Here is a 15,651-nt window from a genome sequence, read left to right as displayed (position 1 = left end):
TTTCAGAAACCTGTTTCCAACCCGCCAAATATGTGCGATATGAAAGATGCGGGTTAGTTAGCTGCAAACAAAAGGAGGGTGAATCCGTTGGCAGTTTTGCCATGTGTTTGAGGGAAAAAAAACAGCAACGTGTGAGTACTGCCCACTGAGCAATGAAAATATTCTGGATAAAATGGCTGTATTTAAAGTCGAGTCTCATTCTCTTAATAGATGGTGACTAAACTAAACTAAAACTTAATTTTATAGACCAGGTCTTCAGCCAAAACGGTGCTCGACGTGCTTTACAACAATGTAAGTATAGTACATAAATACAGGAGAAGAATGTAATCTAGAATGGCTGTAAATACAGACATTGACAGTAGCATATTAAGGGGGGGGCAGATATCTTCCTCTGACATCACTTCCTAGGTGCGGGACTTGGAGGGAGAGCCGATGCTGGCATGAACAGCAGGTTGGAGTTGCTGCCCGCGCAAGCGAAGAGCTAGAAGTGCGGTGGGGGGAAGTGAAGGCGAGCACCTAGCATGGGAAGGAGGAGGGGGTAGAGAGGAGGAGGGGTGCCCCCCCTTACACCGCCACTCTGCTGGCTATTCTTTCTTAGCACAAAAACAACCAAAAACAGAACTGCAGGAAAATGTGCAAGGTGCAGGAATTTATTCAATAAAAGTCATAAAAACATATATAAACAGCATGCATAAAATAAATGTATCCAAAAACGGGTTCTTGCTTTCATGTATACTGGACCCAACAGGGTCCATGTTTCGAAAAACACTCAGGGCTCATTTTACTAAGCTGCGGTAGCGGTTTTAGTGCGCGCTAACCCCCGCGCTACGTGGAAAAACTAATGCCAGCTCAATGGAGGCGTTAGCGTCTAGCCGCGCTAAAACCGCTTGCGCAGCTTAGTAAAAGCAGCCCTCAGTATTACTCAGGGCAGCGCCCGTGACAGGAGAGGCTCACGCCAGTCTTGTTCAATGCTTTGTTTGCTCGATTCAAACTGGTTTCTCGATACTCTATGTATTGATCATCTCGGACCCCTGAGGAAGGAGTGTTTTTCGAAACACGGACAGTGTTGGCTCCAGTATACATGAAAACAAGAACCAGTTTTTGGAAACATTTATTTTATGTATGCTGTTTATATATGTTTTTATGACTTTTATTGAATAAATGCCTGCACCTTATACATTTTCCTGAAGTTCTGGTTTTGTTTATTTTGCTTTGCATCCTTACTGCAGTTCCCGTTGGTTGTTTTTTTGCTTTGGCTATTCTTCCTTACCATTTAATCATTTAGCTACATCTTTTAGTTGAATCTCTCTCCCCTGTGTAGATATGTGTTTTTGCTTTTTTTCTAGCCTCTTTTGTTTTTGATTGCTTTGTGTTATTATAAGTCACTCACGTTCAGATTGGATAACAGATAAAGTGTTTCTCTGTCTGTTCTACTCATTTACAAAAGTATGATAGGACCAGAAGCGTACCTAGCATATGTGACACCAGGCGCCCATCATTTTTTGACCTCCCCCCCCATCTGTATGAAAAACATGATTTTTAGTAACAATCCTCACGTCACACAACAAGAGTGTACCTAGGAAAAGGCAGCAACTTGCATACACCTATTGTAAAACTAAATAAGTCAGACTAGTACAGATCAATCCTGCACAGTCAATCCTAACAGAAAACCGTATCTTTCGTACAGACAAAACACAGAGACACCCTTCCCCAGTATGGAATATGTAATCACAAAGTAACTCCTCCCCCTTTTACAAAACTGTAGTGCGGTTTTTAGCCACGGTGGTAACAGCTCAGACGCTCATAGAATTCTGAGCATTGGAGCTGTTACCACCACGGCCTGCACTAAAAAACGCTCTACAGTTTTGTAAAAGGGGGGATAAAATAGAAATACATAGAGAAAGGCCACCAAGAAGAACCACCAAGAAGCTGGACTCTGCATACAATGCAACACCACAGAAACAGTGACACATGTCCCCTAATATTGTGCAACATATAAAGATAGCAGATGCAAATTTGAAAAAAACAACAACAGAGAAATATGAAGCTGTGTTAGGGTTTTAAAAAAAATTGCATGCCCCAGCGGTAAAAGCTTTTGCGCTCAAAGAATTCCAATGAGTGTCGGAGCAAATATCGTCACGGCTGGTGATAAAAAGACCTAATGCAACTTCATAAAAGGTGGCCAAAGGGTGGGGGGGAATAAAACAAAAAATGGAAAATAAGATAATACCATTTTATTGGACTAATACATTTCTCAATTAACTTTCAGAGGCCAGAACCTTTTTTTCTCAGGTCAGTACAATATACTGCTGTTACAGTATCCTGTTCTGACTTGAAGAAGGGGGTTTTGGTCTCTGAATTAGTAAAATATGTATTACAATTAGTTCAATAAAAGGATCACCTTATTTTAATTTTCTATTTATAAATATTTATCAACACAGCTCCAATACTACTTTATCCTAAAGCAAAAAAAAAAATTGAATATATTTTTCTACCGGCTATGTACCCTCTTAGGGCGTGCATCTGGGGTGGACCGCCCCTCCTGCCCCGCCCTTGGTACACCAATGGATAGTACAGTCTGTCTGTCTATCTTTCTTTCTGTCTCTCTCTCTCCTCGGCTGTCCACCACCGCCCCTTTTCTGCTCCCCCTATCCAGCAGTAGTGCTTTCTTTCTCTCTCTCTCTCTCTCCCTGGCTGCTGTCTGTCTGTCTGTCTTTCTTTCTGTCTCTTTCTCTCTCCTTGGCCGCTGGTTGGCTGGCTGTCTTTCTTTCTATCTGTCTCTCTGGCCCCCTGTCTGTCATTCTTTCTGTCTGTGTCTCTCCCTGGCCCTCTGTCTGTTTGTCTTTCTTTTTCTCTCTCTCCTTGGACGCTGTCTGTCTTTTTTTCTTTGTCTCTCTCTCTTTGGCCGCTGTCTGTCTGTCTTTCTGTCTGTCTCTCTGGCCCCCCTGTCTGTCATTCTTTCTGTCTGTGTCTCTCCCTGGACCCCTGCCTGCCTGTCTCTCTCTCTCTGTTGTGCCATGCCTGCCTGTCTCTCCGTGGCCCCCTTCTGTCTCCCCCCCTCCCCAGAGCAAACCAAGATTGCTGCCTGCCCTCGGCACACCCCTCCCCCCAAAACAGCCCCCTTTCCCTCTCCCCCTCCACTTCCTTGTGCAGCAGTAGACGTCTCGCAGCACCTGTACCCTGTCTGCTTCATCCAGGACGTTGTTCTCGGCAGTGAACCCTCCTGCCATTGCTCTCGCTGCCGCTCAAACCCCCACACGTGCCGCAAGCCGCTGCAAATGGAACATGGCCACGGAGGCAGGGATCACGCTGTTTCAACTGCACATGTGCGGGTAAGGGTTTCATTATATTAGATATTTATTCATTTCTCTGCATTTTTCAGTCTCATGAGGATTGCATTTGATTCAGTCATAATGTACTCTAGAAAGATATTGTGATTGTTTTTACTCGTTTAGGTGTGAGTTATATTAATGACTTTTCCTTATACTCTTAGCTCATTGAGTGTTATTTATGTGAGTACACAGCTCTAATTTGCTTTAGCAGTTCTCTTTATCACGGTTTTCTCTCTCCTAGACATGGGATGAGATGGCATTATTTTTTTGGCTGTCACATTACCACACTTTAGTTTTAGGTTACTTTATCATCACCTTAAATTTGTGGCCTGTGTTCTTGTCATACTATTTCTTTGTCTGTCACATTCGTTTTAACACATTCATCCTTATATAGCAACTGTTAATCATTTTGTGCTATTTATTATTTATCTGACTCACAGTCATTACGTTTGATCATTTGTCACCTTTATATACTTATTTTTTCCTGCATTGTTCGCCTAATGCTAAGCTACTTATGGTACTGGCTTCTCATTTTGTGTACATAGGCCTGGATATTTTCATATCCTTTCACCTATCATTTTAATGAAGCACATATACTGATATTATTGAGGTATGGTCTCTTTTTAATATCATTTAATATATTATGGGGCTCATTTTTAAAGCACTTAAGACTCACAAAGAACCACAGTAACTTTATACTACTTAAGAGCTCCTTTTACTAAGCTGCGATAGCGTTTTTTAGCGCACGCTAAACCGCACTACGCGGCTAGAACTAACGCCAGCTCAATGCTGGTGTTAGCGTCTAGCACACATGGCATTTTAGCACGCGCTATTCCACGCGTTAATGCCCTAACACAGCTTAGTAAAATGAGCCCTTTGTGTGTCTAAGATCTTGGAAAATGAGCCTCTCTATATATTTACTTGGTCTTACGTCCAGTGACTTTTATGGGCATTGTTCTTATTTATATATTATGACATCATTTAATCTTAACTTACCCCCTCTTCCCCCATTTTACAAAATCATAGCACGGTTTTTAGTGCCAACTGCAACGGTAACAGCTCCGATGCTCATGGGAATTCTATGAGCCGGTGGCTGGTGCTAAAACCGCACTACAGTTTTGTAAAAATGGGGGTAGGGGGGTTTATATTTTACAACTTTGGTGCAAGCATGTGGCACGAGGGGGGCGGGGAAGGAGCAGATGGGGTGAGGGCGTCACCACCTCAGGCACCTCTCACCGTCGCCGTGCCACTGTCCCAGAGGACTGAAAATTTTAAAGGAACCTCGTCTTTTTACCGGCAATGAAGACATTTTGAATCGCTGGTGTGCGATTTTAAATAAGGGTTCACTGGACTTAATGAAATTGAATGTAGAAACTTGTAAAAAGAAGAATGAATCCATAAAACAAGCATCATGTGGGAGACAATTTATATTCATTCAATAAGGAGAAAATCTGAACCATAAATATAATCAAGGAATCCATGAGATACATGAAAACACAAATAGCTCAATGATCTTTTCATTCAATTGTTATTTAAATATGCAGTGTAAAATTAATACAGTTTATCTAATCTAATCTTCCATTTGTGAGTCGCATATACCTATTCAGGCTCAAGGCAACAGATCAAAGAGGAAGGGGAAAGTAGGAGGGGAAGGGGGCATGGAGAAGCAAGAGGAGGGACCTAGAAGTAGGAGGTGCTATACAGAAATTAAGACAGTTAATTGTCAAAGAGGTGAGTCTTCAGGTTTTTGCTGAATGTGGTATACTTTGACTCTTTCCTGATGGCTTCCGGTAGGTCATTCCATTCATAATCAAAACTTTAATCTCCCTTGACAAAATAGGCTTTCCCAATCAAGTTCTAGTAGCACTTGAAGGCTGACCCACATTTATTTACACCTGTACTGAAGAAATTGCAAACCTGTGTGAGCTCTGCTGCTTGTCTCTTGCCTCTTAACTACTTGGATTTTTGGGTGACTTATGTTTTTATATTTAAGACAGCCAAGGACCCTATAAGACCCCCGCGGAAGGCATTTTAACTTTGCAGAAACACGGCCCGTGTTGGGTCATTGTTATTGTATATGTTGTTTGGTTTCTATCCTGCGGATCATTTGTGATCGTATACACCAGGTGTGCCCACACTTTTTTGGCTTGCGAGCTACTTTTAAAATGACTGAGTCAAAATGATCTACCAACAATAAAGCACACTGTATGCAGAGAAAATGTTAATTATCACTTGTATTCGAGGGGGGGTTTCAGAGGAACTATTCTGGTCCCAGTTCCTCAACAAATTCCCTCCTCTTCCCACTCTCATGGACCCAGACGCATTCTGGCACAACTGGGTGACTCTTTCGGAAACCACGTACCGTGCTCTTGCCCCTCTAGCCACTAAATCCATCTCCTACTCTCACAAGGCCCCCTGGTATCTCCCATACCACAGGGAATTAAAACAGAAATGCCGAGCCCTAGAGCGAAGATGGAAAAAATCGAAATCCCCTTCAGATAGGCAATCCTGGAGAGAAAACATCAAATCCTACAACTCCATACTAAAAAAAGCTAGGAAGATCTTCTATGGAGATAAAATCTCCAGATCAAAAAACCAAAACAGTACACTCTTCCACATCTGGCGAAACCTAACTTCTAAAAACGACTCCTCCCCCTCCCCCACCCTCCCATCTCCAAATGACTTAGCCAATTTTTTCAACGAGAAGATCACTACCATAAAGAGTTCGTTCCCCCCAGCTATCTCTTACAACTCTCTTCCTCTGAAAGACTCCGACCCTATCCCTGCTGACAGATCATGGACTACTTTTGAACCTGTATCCGAGCCCCAGATCTCTAAACTCTGCCTGAAACTTAAATCCTGCAAGTGCATCCTAGATCCTTTCCCATCCTACCTCTACGAAAACATCCCAGCGCAGGCCATCTTTTCCCTTACAAACCTTATAAACAAAGCTTTACTATCGGGCCTGTTCTCCTCAGAAATGGGCCACATTGCCTTGTCCCCTCTTCTGAAAAAAGCCGATCTTGACCCTTCCTTACCATCGAACTACCGCCCCATAGCCAACATCCCTCTTTTAACAAAACTTCTGGAGACCATAGTCGCTACCCAGTTCTCCTCTTACCTAGAGAGATTCTCCATCCTCCAACACTACCAATTCGGATTTAGGCCCAACTTCAGCACCGAGTCCCTCCTAGTTTCCCTAATCTCAAAGGTGCAACAACTACACGCCCGAAACAAATTTGCTGTTCTCCTACAGTTCGATCTCTCCGCAGCTTTCGACATCGTGCACCACGACATACTAATCTACCAACTTTCCGAGATAGGAATAGACTCCTTTGTCCTAAAGTGGTTCTCAAACTTCCTTCGCGCACGTTCCTACATTGTCAACGCAAACGGCTCCAAATCCACTTCGTGGACACCATCCTGCGGGGTCCCACAGGGCTCTCCCCTATCCCCTATCCTCTTCAACATGTATATGACCTCCCTGAAGCTTCTCAAACTATCCCCCCTTGAAACAATTTACACATATGCAGACGATATCCTTATCCTCCTCGAAACAGACCAGAACCTTACAAACCTCCAAGAGAACATCACCTCATGCATAATGAGACTTCAAGCCTGATCCCTCTCTGTTCAGATGAAATTAAATGAATCAAAGACAAAACTACTCTGGCTCGGCCCAAAGTTAGCACACCTGCCCACCCTCTTCACTCTACCCACAGGTCCCGCTCTTCGCCTTGAGTTCTCAAGCAAGGTCCTCGGCATCATTATCAATTCCTCCCTCTCCCTAAACGATCACCTGAACTCCTTGGCAAAATCATGTTTTTTCAGCCTCCACATGCTGAGGAAAGTTAGATCCTATTTCCACCAAAAACACTTTACCGTCCTGGTACAATCCATCATCTTATCCAAACTCGATTACTGTAATGCCATTTACCTGTGCCTAACAAAAAAAAGTCTTCACAGACTCCAGCTCATCCAGAATACTGCGGCCAAATTGATTTTTGCTAAACGCAAATTTGATCACGTCTCCCCCTTACTTACCAATCTTCACTGGCTCCCTGTACTTTCCAGAATTCACTTCAAATGCTCCTGTCTAGCTTTCAAGATAATTCATGGCATCCTTCCGCCACTAATCCCTCTTTCCTTCCTCGCCCAAACGCCTGCTACAACCAGATCCGCCCACAGACATAAACTATCCTTCCCCTCTCTACGTGGCATCCCCCACGCAGGCAAACTGGGAAGATCCCTCCTCTCCAAAATCACGGGCCTTTGGAACGATCTCACTATCCCGCTGCGGAACCTGGGCTCCCTCCAACTGTTCCGGAAACAACTGAAAACCTGGCTTTTCTCTAATATATAACATCTCCTTCTTACTTCCCCTCTTTTCATATGCCCTTGTAAACTCTCTCTCCCCTCTCTTCTTGTATTTTTAAGCTTTGTAAACCGTGTCGAGCTCCGCTTCCGTGGAGATGATGCGGTATATAAACTTAAGGCTTAGTTTAGTTTAGTTTAGTTTAGGTCAAGGCAGATGACTTTAAAATATGCAACGTCACCTCAGTAACAACTATACAAAAATAGACAAATATACCCCCTCCTATTTTACTAAACCTTAATAGTGTTTTTTAGCGCAGGGAGCTGCGCTGAATGCCCCTTGCAGCTTCCGACGCTCATAGGCTCGCTGTACTAAAAACCACTATCACATTTAGTAAAAGGGAGCCATAGTGAAAAATATAGACAGCAGATATAAATTCTCAAAACGGATACATTTTGATCACTGAATTAAAAATAAAATCATTTTTCTTTAGGGATGTCACACAGGAAACACACACACAGTCTTAGAGTCGGGATGGAGGCGCTTTCTAATGGATGGTCTCTCACCCTTTTATTGAGAATCTTAGCTCCATTAATTACTTAGCTAATGCTCTACAAGGTTATAATTTCATCATGCATTTACAGTGAGGATTATAGCAAGGTAACTCATTTGTTTACATATTTCATGTGCTTCTCAAAGCTACTATCTCACGTGACATAAGAATACATCATAACAGTTACAATAAAGTGATTTCCTTTGTGTACACTTCTGATATGTCTAAAATCTTACTACAGCATGTGACAGTCCAAAGGTTATAATGCATGCTCCTTAAGCCTCTCGGGATTAGCCTTAAACTCAGGGCCTGCTTTTGCACGTAGGCAGGGTCTGATCTTAAACAAGATAAGGGATAAGATAAAGGTAGACTTGGGTCAGGTTAATATGTGACAAAAAGGGAGGGGGAATGCCTCAACATTGTCACAAGGTGGAAGCATTTTCCTTGCTTTTAGAATGTCGACGTGGCAGGAGGGGAGAGGGAATGAGAAAGGCCTAAGATCCTCACACAGGGTCTAGATCAGTGTGCTGACCTGGCCTGTGCTCAGAGCTTGCCCTGGATCAGAACTTATCAGACCTCCATCCCTACATTTTTCCTACCTTTTTGTCTGGTGATTTCATAAGTCTCTGGTTGCACTTCCTTCTTCTGACTGTAAATCCAATATTTCTTTCTTTCTGCCCCCTCTTTATTTCTGTCTTTCTTTCTCTCTCCCCCTGCCCTCCCCAAGCCACCATGCCGATTTCTCCCTGCTTCCCCGAACCAGGCCTGGCGCGTACAAGCGTCGGGCCTACAAGCCTTCCCCCCTGACATCAATTCTGACATCGGAGAGGAAGTTCCAGGCCAGCCAGGCAGCGATTGGCTGGCCCAGAATGTCCTCTCGACTGATGTTGGAGGTGAAGGCTTGTGGGTCTGGCGCGATTGACTCACGTTGCCTCTGCGATCTACTGGTCAATCGTGATCGACCATTTGGGCATCCCTGGTATACACCCTTTGTGAATTGTTTTTAAGATTATTGTTGTTAAGTTATTTGGGCGCTTATTAAACTACAAACTGGTACATCCGATCTTTTGTTCCACAATCGTTTTGCTATTTTGCTAATCTATTTGCTGTCACTAGGCAGATAGCACTTCTGAGTCAATACTGAAACTCAATATTCAGTGCCAGTCAGTATCCAGGTACCAAAGCTGAATATCTGGTTTTATTTTTACTGCAGTAGCAGACGCTTTGCTTAACCACTAACTGTTATGGATAAATACTGGTCCCTTAGAGAATAGTTTGATTTCAGAAATGTTTATAGCTATCAAAGGTCGATAGTTTGAGCAGCCACATTACAACAAGCAGAAAGCAGTAAAGGAAAAATAACTCACCAATAGAACCTATTTGGAGTGATTCGTTCATGTACCAATTGCCATCTTCTTCCAAAGTCCATGGAACTATATAACTGAAACAAAATCAGACCACAGACTTGTAAACAGTCAAAGACAATCATTTGTTCATGTAAGCAAAAAAAATACGCATGCATGAATGAAGGCATAGAATAGAAAGAACAGAAATTGCATACAAATAAATCCAGGCCAAGAGCCCCTTCCCCAATGATCCATGTAGCAAGAACCGCGGCATTTAAGGCCCCCATTGACTCACTGCTATGTCGCATATGTGAATGACAAATTTAGAAAAGAAAGTATATGTGCACTTCATGTGACTTGTATATCTGACGTATACTAAATTAGCCTCCATAATTTCTGCGTTCAGGGTTAACTTCTATATACAGCACCAAAAAAAACAAACGGTATTTTATAAACTGTGCTTAAGGTTTTCCAGGAATCCTGCACATCCACCAAATCAGCACACCTAAACCACTTTAGAAGGTGCAACAAAAGTTTTTATTGAGACATCTACCTGAGCCTAGGCTCAGGAAAGGCAAAGATAAACTTTTAACATTTATCTCACATCTAGGTCAGCAGCCTGTACACTTTAGGCAGTTAGCTTTTGGTCAATTTCCTCACGGGTTTAAAGCACCATAAGTCTGGTTCCTACTTCATTTGTTAAATAGTCCAAACAGAAGAACATTTAGGAGAAAGAAACCCCTTTTCTCCAACAACAGTCTCAACTGGCTTCAGCTCAGCTGCCACACCCCAAACACGGGACAATCACCTTTAACAGGTTCAGTTTACAGAGGTCTTGGATTTAAAGCTCACCTTTCTAGTGTTATCTGGATGGGTTCTTGGCTAGCTTTCTCACTCCAGTCCTCCCCAGGGTTTGAATGCAGCCACAGCTAGGGAAGGTCTCTCTCCTTTGGGATTCTCTCTCTCTCAGGGAACCTCTCTAAATGACTCTCCTTTGTGACAAATAAACACCTCCCTGCTGAGTCCCATCCCCTGACTTAACACGGCTGCCTTGTTAAGGTGGCTCAGTACTAAGCTCTAGAGCCCAGTGCATTCTGGGACATGTAGTCTGTTCAGTCTTGGCCTACCAGCCCCTGCTGTATGGAGGTGGAATGGTAGCATTAGTGGAAGATAATTCCTTACTCTTCCACACATGGTTTATAGAATAGCACTTAGGTTTAGGAACCATGACTAAATTTAGACACAATATAACCACCTAAAGATATTCACTCAATATATTCTGTTATCAGAGACTGTTTAGAACAGGTTCCTACTATGGAGAAAAGACCTCAGTGTTCTCCGAGGGTAAACTCGGAAAACTACTATGACAATTACTAAATTGCTCTAAACCGTCTCTGATAACGGAATATACTGAGTGAATATATTTAGGTGGTTAGTTTTTTGATATTCTGCTTGCCTAGTTCTAAATTTAGACACAGCCATTTGAACCAAGGAAAACGTGGTACAAATGCCGTTACTTAAATTTAAACTTGCAGCAGTTTCAGAAGATCTTTGAGTATATAGATTCAATTATATATAAACAATAAATACAAATACTCGATAGGTATAATTTATCTTTTTTTTTTTTTTATCTCAGCGATGTCACTCCATAGCGAATCCACATTTCATCGAGCTAAAGAGTTACACGTCAAATCTTCACCAATCCTCTTATCTTTGCAATTCTAGATTTCATATATTATCAAGCTCTTTTCAACATTAAAGCAAACACTGAAGCAATGAAATTAAGCTAAGGAATGACTGCGGAAGAGCGAAACATGTCCATGTCAGCAGAATGAACCCCCTGGCTGACTTGAAAAAAAACCTGTTATTAATTTTTACCCGATATAAAATATTTGCTTTAATGTTGAAAAAGCTTGATAATATATGAAATATAGAATAATTTTTCTATTTTTGATCCTAGAATTGTATTATATGTTATTACATATTTTAATTATATAACCACACCAAAATGATATACACTCTAAATATCGGAAAATGTATGCCATATATTCTTCAATTTATAGAAGCGGAAAAGACCTCAGTGTTTCTCAGAAACATTCCTGTGAAACCATCTATGACAAAGATATCATTGTCATAGAGAAATACATCCTTGGTCTCATATAACACCGCTTTAGAACTCACTATTTATTTTTTTAAGTGATCCTTATTCAATACTTTTTCATAGTTTAGTGAAATGAAAAATAAGCACTTATCTTGATAATCTTCCGATATTATAAAATCACCGAAGTCTGCAGTTAAAAGTCCAGTGCAGTACAAATCTACCACACTTGGAAAGCTACATTAAGTCTCATTTGTACTTCATAAAGATATCCCGACAGGCCCTGTTTCGCACCTCGGCTGCATCAGGGGATTATTTTACAGCTACAGCTTCAATGATTCTCTCAGGTACAGATAGGGTAGTTTTACCCAATTTAATTTTAGTTTATAAGCCGCTTTGAACTACTAAATTAAGCGGATATCAAATGCTTTTTTTCCCCTATTCAGTGAGGGTGTAAAGATGAGTTATTGGAAATAACCATCATCTAGGCCTTAGACTGCAAAAATCACACAAAAATGTCATAATTTGTTTTTAAACCAAAGAAACGTAATCAAAGAACTATTTGTGAAGTCATAGGGTGTGCAGTAACTTTATATTTTCTACATGAGGAAGAGACCATATCAATGGTAATACACACTTAGGATGAATTAACTCTTCCTGTAGAGAAGAATCACAGTGGGCAGCTTTGAATCTCTCAGTATCATCCTAAGTCTTTACACCAGCCAGAAAAAAAAAGAGAGAAGCACTGAAGGTGAATTGATTTGTTGTATTGTTTTGGCTGAACAGAAACGAGCTTAGCGTAAATCTTCTACAAAAATACAAACATTGAGAAAAACGGAAAGGAAATCAATGGCAAAAGATTTTCTCCCATGATTTGAAATATTTTCATAACAGATACTCAGGTCAGAGATCCCTAGAACCTTAAAGAGGGTGTAGCACTGAAACAATTTTTGCATGGAGACACTGGCCCTCTTTACTAAGGTGCACTAACCAATTAGTGCGCGCTAATCAATTTAGCATGCGCTAAACGCTAACGCGTGCATGTTAGTCTACGGATGCGTTAGCATTTAGCGCGTGCTAATTTGATTAGAAAGATGATGATGACGGCAGAAAAGGGCCACAGCCCATCAAGTCTGCCCACTCTATTGACCCACCCCATTAAGTCTGAATGCTAATGACCTAGTTCCTTTACTCGACCCTCGTAGGGATCCCACGTGGATATCCCATTTATTCTTGAAGTCGAGCATGCTGGTGGCCTTGATCACCTGCACCGGAAGTCTGTTCCAGTGATCTACCACCCTTTCTGTGAAGAAATACTTCCTGGTGTCACCACTAAATTTTCCTCCTCTGAGTTTGAGCGGGTGCCCCCTTGTGACCGAGGGTCCCTTGGGAAAGAATATATCGTTTTCCACCTCGACACGACCCGTGACGTACTTAAATGTCTCAATCATGTCACCCCTTTCCCTGCGCTCCTCTAGGGTATAGAGCTGCAGTTTGCCCAGTCTTTCTTCGTATGAGAGACCCTTGAGCCCCGAGACCATCCTAGTGGCCATCCTCTGGACCGACTCAGCTCGAAGCACATCTTTCCGGTAATGTGGCCTCCAGAATTGCACACAGTATTCCAGATGGGGTCTCACCATGGTTCTATAGAGTGGCATAATGACTTCAGGTTTACGGCTGACGAAGCTTCTATTGATACATCCCATCATTTGCCTTGCCTTTGATGAGGCCTTCTCTACTTGTTTGGCAGCCTTCATGTCTGCACTGATGATTACCCCCAAGTCTCGTTCCTCTGAAGTCCTAGCTAGCGTTTCTCCATTCAAGGAGTATGTTCTGCATGGATTTCCTCTGCCGAGATGCATGACCTTACATTTTTTAGCGTTGAAGCCCAGCTGCCATGTCGAGGACCAGTTTTCTAACGTGATCAGATCTTGTGTCATACTATCCTGGAGGTTACTTTCACTTACTATGTTACACAGTTTGGCATCGTCGGCGAACAGTGCTACTTTACCCTGAAGCCCCCGGGTCAGGTCCCCTATGAATATGTTGAAAAGGGATGGTCCCAGGACTGAGCCCTGCGGCACTCCACTAGTCACCTCCGATGTCTCAGAGAGGGTGCCGTTGACCACCACCCTCTGAAGTCTTCCACTCAGCCAATCCCTGACCCATGCAGTTAGTTTCTCACCCAAACCCATCGATTTCATCTTGTTTAATAGTCTACGGTGTGGGACACTGTCGAAAGCTTTACTGAAATCCAAGTACACTATGTCCAGAGACTCTCCCAGGTCTAGCTTTCCTGTCACCCAATCGAAGAAGCTTATAAGATTGGATTGGCATGACCTGCCTCTGGTGAATCCATGTTGACAGGGATCCCTTAGATTCCCTTCATCCATTATCGTGTCTAATTTACCTTTAAGTAGAGTTTCCATGAGTTTACACACTATTGATGTGAGACTCACTGGTCTGTAATTCGCAGCCTCTGCTCTGCAACCCTTTTTGTGCAGAGGAACGACATTAGCTGTTTTCCAGTCCAGGGGGACTCTCCCCGTACTTAGGGAGAGATTGAAGAGCATGGCTAACGGTTCCGCCAGAACATCGCACAGCTCTCTGAGCACTCTTGGGTGCAAATTGTCCGGTCCCATGGCTTTGTTCACCTTGAGTCTTGAAAGTTCTCTGTAAACATCAGCTGGTGTGAACTCAAAATTCAGAAATGGGTCTTCCTTGCTTTCCTTTGCTTCCAGCTGTGGCCCTTGCCCTGGCGCCTCGCAGGTAAAGACTGAACAGAAGTAATCGTTCAGTAGTTTGGCTTTTTCAGAATCTGTTTCCACATAATTCCCGTCTGGCGCGCCTTAGTAAAATAGGGGGACTGTTGGGGTACAATAAAAACCCTTTTAGTAAATTTTTCACCAATGTGTGAACCTTCTTTCTTTCACTATGGGGTCCTTTTACTAAGGTGCGCTAACCAATTAGTGCGCGCTAATCGATTTAGCATGCGCTAAACGCTAACGCGTGCATGTTAGTCTAAGGATGCGTTAGCATTTGGCGCGTGCTAATTTGATTAGCGCGCCTTAGTAAAATAGGGGGACTGTTGGGGTACAATAAAAACCCTTTTAGTAAATTTTTCACCAATGTGTGAACCTTTTTTCTTTCACTATGGGGTCCTTTTACTAAGGTGCACTAACCAATTAGTGCGCGCTAATCGATTTAGCATGCGCTAAACGCTAACACGTGCATGTTAGTCTAAGGATGCGTTAGCATTTAGCGCGTGCTAATTTGATTAGCGCGCCTTAGTAAAATAGGGGGACTGTTGGGGTACAATAAAAACCCTTTTAGTAAATTTTTCACCAATGCATGAAACCTTCTTTCTTTCACTATGGGGTCCTTTTACTAAGGTGCGCTAACCAATTAGTGCGCGCTAATCGATTTAGCATGCGCTAAACGCTAACGCGTGCATGTTAGTCTAAGGATGCGTTAGCATTTGGCGCGTGCTAATTTGATTAGCGCGCCTTAGTAAAATAGGGGGACTGTTGGGGTACAATAAAAACCCTTTTAGTAAATTTTTCACCAATGTGTGAACCTTTTTTCTTTCACTATGGGGTCCTTTTACTAAGGTGCGCTAACCAATTAGTGCGCGCTAATCGATTTAGCATGCGCTAAACGCTAACACGTGCATGTTAGTCTAAGGATGCGTTAGCATTTAGCGCGTGCTAATTCGATTAGCGCACCTTAGTAAAATAGGGGGACTGTTAGGGTACAATAAAAACCTTTTAGTAAATTTTTCACCAATGTGTGAACCTTCTCTCTTTCACTATGGGGTTCTTTTACTAAAGTGCACTAACCGATTTAGCGCGCGCTAAATGCTAAGGTGTCCATTATATTCTATGGGCGCATTAACATTTAACGCACGCTAAATCGATTAGCGCACCTTAGTAAAAGGACCCCCTATGTTTTCACCCAAAGGTCTGCATTATTTTAAAACTTTTATCAGGAAACTGATCCCCAAAATA

The 15,651-nt window shown here is 42.4% G+C and overlaps 1 protein-coding gene across 5 annotated transcripts in view; it reads right to left on the bottom strand.

Annotated features, from left to right (window-relative positions):
• Nucleotides 1-15,651, bottom strand: part of SORCS3 (sortilin related VPS10 domain containing receptor 3) — a 1,299,528-nt gene that overhangs the window by 483,228 nt on the left and 800,649 nt on the right. For all 5 annotated transcript variants that reach the window (XM_033941704.1, XM_033941705.1, XM_033941708.1 and 2 more), the window contains one exon: nt 9,568-9,641. In XM_033941704.1, the coding sequence (XP_033797595.1) occupies nt 9,568-9,641 (74 nt within the window). The remainder of the gene's footprint in view (nt 1-9,567; nt 9,642-15,651) is intronic.

This window comes from Geotrypetes seraphini, chromosome 4 (assembly GCF_902459505.1).
Source record: "Geotrypetes seraphini chromosome 4, aGeoSer1.1, whole genome shotgun sequence".
NCBI classification, from domain to species: domain Eukaryota; kingdom Metazoa; phylum Chordata; class Amphibia; order Gymnophiona; family Dermophiidae; genus Geotrypetes; species Geotrypetes seraphini.
The sequence above is the reverse complement of the archived record's forward strand: the minus strand, read 5'-3'. Positions and strand labels throughout refer to the sequence as shown.